General features: G+C 49.9%; 1 protein-coding gene across 1 annotated transcript in view; it reads right to left on the bottom strand.

The window, feature by feature from the left end:
- The window catches only part of SSUH2 (ssu-2 homolog), a 24784-nt gene extending 21715 nt beyond the window's left edge, over positions 1–3069 (bottom strand). Inside the window, exon 1 of the mRNA XM_007463711.1 lies at positions 3008–3069. Coding sequence (XP_007463773.1) covers positions 3008–3035 — 28 coding nt within the window. The 5' untranslated portion in view covers positions 3036–3069. The remainder of the gene's footprint in view (positions 1–3007) is intronic.
- Positions 3070–4693: the final 1624 nt, after the last annotated feature.

The raw sequence follows: 4693 nt of genomic DNA on the forward strand, positions 1-4693 counted from the left end.
TTTTTTTTTGCTGTACGTGGGCCTCTCACTGTTGTGGCCTCTCCCGTTGTGGAGCACAGGCTCCAGACGCGCTGGCTCAGCGGCCACGGCTCACGGGACCAGCCGCTCCGCGGCATGTGGGATCTTCCCAGACCGGGGCACGAGCCCATGTCCCCTGCATCGGCAGGCGGACTCTCAACCACTGCGCCACCAGGGAAGCCCTATATTTCTCTTTTTAAAATGCCATTCCCTTGATTTCAGGTGATCAAAGGAGTGCACGTCTCCTGCCCCTGATTAATCATTGTTAAAGCACTGAAATCCGACAGAGCTGGTGCTGAAAGTGACTTTCAAGTGGATGCAACACCCAGAATGTCCCTATCCATGCCGACTTTGGTGCCAAATTATGTCACTGGAGGAAGATATTCTCTCTCTGAAGCTTCCCCACAGTGTAGACTCAAAAACTAAGGGGACAACACTTTAGTGACTGGGAAGGGTAACTCAACTGGCTAAAGTGGACAGCCATCTCTCACCTAAGAAGGGACATTTAAATTACAGAACTCGAGCTTCCCTGGCGGCACAGTGGTTAAGAATCCACCTGCCAATGCAGGGGGCACGGGTTTGAGCCCTGGTCCGGGAAGATCCCACATGCCATGGAGCAACTAAGCCCGTGCGCCACAACTACTGAGCCTGTGCTCTAGAGCCCGTGAGCCACAACTACCGACCCTTTGTGCCACAACTACTGAAGCCCATGCACCACAACTACTGAAGCCCATACGCCATAACTACGGAAGCCTGTGAGCCTAGAGCCCGAGCTCTGCAACAGAGGCCACCGCAATGAGAAGCCCACGCACCACGATGAAGAGTATCCCCTGCTCACTGCAACTAGAGAAAGTCTGCACACAGCAACGAAGACCCAACGCAGTCAAAAATAAACAATAAATAAAATTAATTTATTTTTAAAAAAAAGAAAGAAAAAGCTTTACAAACAAATAAATAAATTACAGAAGTCCCATAGCAGGCTCCCTTTCTGAAACCAGGAGAAAACTTTACCTAGTTTCAGATTTCATCAATCTTGTTTCTAAAAACTTTCTGGACAATCTCACACCTTGCAGTAGACCCTAAATGCTGGCCTGAGGTTTGATTATGTTGGAAACCAGCACATAGGGTGACCCTACGGCAGAATCAGAGTTTTTAGAATTTTAAGGGAACTAAAAAGAGTTCCCCTTCATCTTACCTTGCTTACCAAAAAGCTTGATGCCAAAACAGAAACACCAGGGTGGTAATATTTTCCATTAATAGCAGTTTAATTTTAAAGCTCTCGGGGACATAATCTGATAATTCTCTAGAGTCAACATTTACTCCATGCCTACTCTGGGCTGAGTGATATATTAGGCACTTTACATCCAATTAATCTTTTACCAGTTCTGCAAGATGACACCATCTCTATTTTTATTGGGATAAATAAAGCTCAGAGAGGTCAAGTGACTTAGGCGAAGTCACCGGGCAATTAGGAGGCAGAGCTTGGATTTGAATCCAGATCTGACATAGCCCATGTCTACTACAACAAACTGCAAGAATAAACTGAAAGAATGCTAATGAGCAGTATTTTTTAAGAGGAAAGACTGCATTCGACAGTTAGTAGAAGCTTATTAGAATAAGACTGTGGATACACAATTTCCAATATATCAGAGATCAGAGTCGGTCCTCCTCAAATACATGCTAAAATATCTAGGTACAGTCTCTCACTTCAGTATGAAAAAGGACTCCAACAAAATTTAAACTGAGCTCTCTCAGATTAGCATGGGTTCATTTTATATCCCACTGCAGCTCTGAAGCTTAAAGCTCGGAGACACCAACATTAAAGGCAGGAAAGAGGGTTGGGCCTGCAAAGGCCCTTCAAAGTCACCAAGTTCGGTAACTCTGAAAATGTACTAGTGTCACGCACGGGCCGCTCTGGGATTCAAGTGAAAGCTCCCCCCCCCCCCCCCCACACAAAGCCCATACGTACAGTATTTTGCCTTCACCTTCATGGTCCTCAAATTAAGAACTCCTGACCAATCTCCTTTTACAGATGGGGAAACTGAAGCTCAGAGAGGTTAAGTGACTTGACCAAGATCACAGAGCCAACTCACAGCAGGGCTAGGACTTGAGCTCTAGCCTGCCAATTCCCAACCTGATACTCCCCACGGTGTCCATTCCAAACTCACTATCCAACTTTCTTGTTTTAAAACACAGCACATTTCTTCTTAAAATACCACTTCCTTCTTCATCTCTTTAATTAGTTCTTAGATTCCATTGTATTTCTGTCCCACTAATGACAAGATGGGGTCACGTGGACTACGTTTCCTGAGCAGTAATGAACAAGTGAGCTTTTTGCTAGAGGGAGATAGTGCGTAAAGACCTTTCACTGACATTGCTTTAAAATTAACCTCATCTGGGCTTCCCTGGTGGCGCAGTGGTTGAGAGTCCGCCTGCCGATGCAGCGGACGCGGGTTCGTGCCCCGGTCCGGGAGGATCCCACATGCCGCGGAGCGGCTGGGCCCGTGAGCCATGGCCGCTGAGCCTGCGCGTCCGGAGCCTGTGCTCCGCAACGGGAGAGGCCACAGCAGTGAGAGGCCCGCGTACCGCAAAAAAAAAAAAAAAAAATTAACCTCATCTAAGAACTGATGCAACTCTGACTGAAATAAGAATCCTGATATCCAGGCTCACGTTTGGCTTGAGCGGGGGAGGGGTGACTATCAGTCAGAGAAAGGAAGGATAGAGAATCTAAGATTTGGACAGTGTTACGTGGTTAGGGAGGAAAGTCCTCACCTTGGTTTTCTACCTTCCTTCTCCACTGCCCCGAGGCACCTAATGGAAGAACAGCCTGCAGGCTGCAAATGGGCTTTACGTGTGAAAGGAAGGAAGGAAGGAAGGGATGCTCTAGCAGCACAGACGCAGAACCAAGACAGCGCTGAGGGCAGCGGGGAGATTTCAGCTCAGCGACCCACGGAGGCGGGCGCCCCTCGCCCTGACAGGCTATACTTACTGTCACCGTCACTGAGATCCCTGTCCATCGTCGAGACGTCCAGCCAGGGAAGCGTCTGCCCTCCCAGTGGGCTCAGGCTGCTGGGATCTGAGGGACCACCCCAGGCCCCTCCCAGAACAGCAGGCCCATTGTTACCTGATCTGAATACAACAGAGGGAAACATCTGTGGGCAAGCACCGAGTCCATCAGAGTGGCTGCTCTGGCCCCCGTCTAAGGGTTCTTGGGGCTCCTCCTCACAAGACCCTCTACTTGCCGAGCTCGGCTGGCGCTCCTGATCACCTGCATCCTCACGCAGCCCTGAGAGATGGGCACTTTCATGGGACCCATCTTCCTGAGCTGGGATTCAGACTCTTGTCTGCTTGACTCTCAGGTCAGAGCTCTCGACCCCTGTGCCACCTGGCTCGTCTATAGGGAGGCAGGTTCCTGAGCGCTGGGCAGGCGGGCTGGGGGAGCGGGGTAGAGAATGATGTAAAATGGAATAACCGCAAGAAGGTTACCTCCCCAACGGCAAGGGGAGATGCAGGTGGGAGCTCTCAAGTCGTGAGTGTCAACCTCCTGGGCTCGATGGGGGAGAGTCGAGGCCAGGATGAAGAGGTGATGCTCCAAAGCTGCTCAGCACAGCATGGGCAGAGCCGGCTCCCAACCCAGGCTGCGTGGGCCGCTGATGTCACCACACCAGCCCAGCTCTCTGGGAGACATCTGTGGGTTTCTAAAGGCCTCTTCCTGAGCCTCCTGCATCAGGGCTCGAAACACCTGCAACCCCGACCCTTGCAAGACGACACAGGATCACCCCTCTCCTCTAGAGGAGTCTAAACCATGAACACCTGGACCTGGGTCACCTGCTGGTGGAGGCAGAGGGTCCTGAGCTGGCACCACCTGCACCGCATCCTTGGCAATGACGTTCACAGCCGGGCCTGGAGTTCTCTAGCCAGGACAGCCTCGCTCTGTAGGGCAAAGCATGTACCCTATGCCCTGCCTGCCCAGCCCAGCAATGCCCATGGGATGTGTCACAACGCCCAGAGTGAAGACTGGCTGTCGCCTTCACCTGGGGAGTGCTGTGACTGACGTGTGCATGGCCTGGCTTCAGTGGCCGCGCTGGGCACAGAGAGGGCTCCAAGGCGACCACAAAGTGCCCTCAGTCTCCCTCTGCTGCGCTCACCCTCATTCACCACCCGCGCTCAACAGAATGCTGTTGACAACCGTGAAAGCAGTAGTAATAGTTTGACAAACGCCTCTTAAATACAGTCAGATGCTTCAACGCCCACAAATAGGTTTTTATGGTTGATCGGAGCACTAAATTCCTTAAACTTGAGAGTTATATAAGTTTCATTACTGCATGTTCATGACAAAGACCGAGATCCTAATACAGACTTTAATACCTTTAGGCATTAAGCAATGATTTGAAGCCCTTCTAGAACTGTCCCCAGGGTAACAGGATTACCATGGATGTGTATGCCTGGGTGTGTATTTTACTCTAAACATAATATGTGTGTGTGTCTACGTCTGTGTCTGTGTCTGTGTGTATGTATATTTGAGCCTAAACACGGTAGATGATAGATAGATATATAGATACATACATGGATAGACAGACAAACTACCTGTGGCTTAACTAAAACAATATACCACTATTACATGTTAAGTACTTTTTAAGAAACAACATATGCGTGCCCAAAACCCTCCTCAGCA

Source organism: Lipotes vexillifer, unplaced genomic scaffold (assembly GCF_000442215.2).
Source record: "Lipotes vexillifer unplaced genomic scaffold, Lipotes_vexillifer_v1.1 scaffold1387, whole genome shotgun sequence".
NCBI lineage: Eukaryota > Metazoa > Chordata > Mammalia > Artiodactyla > Lipotidae > Lipotes > Lipotes vexillifer.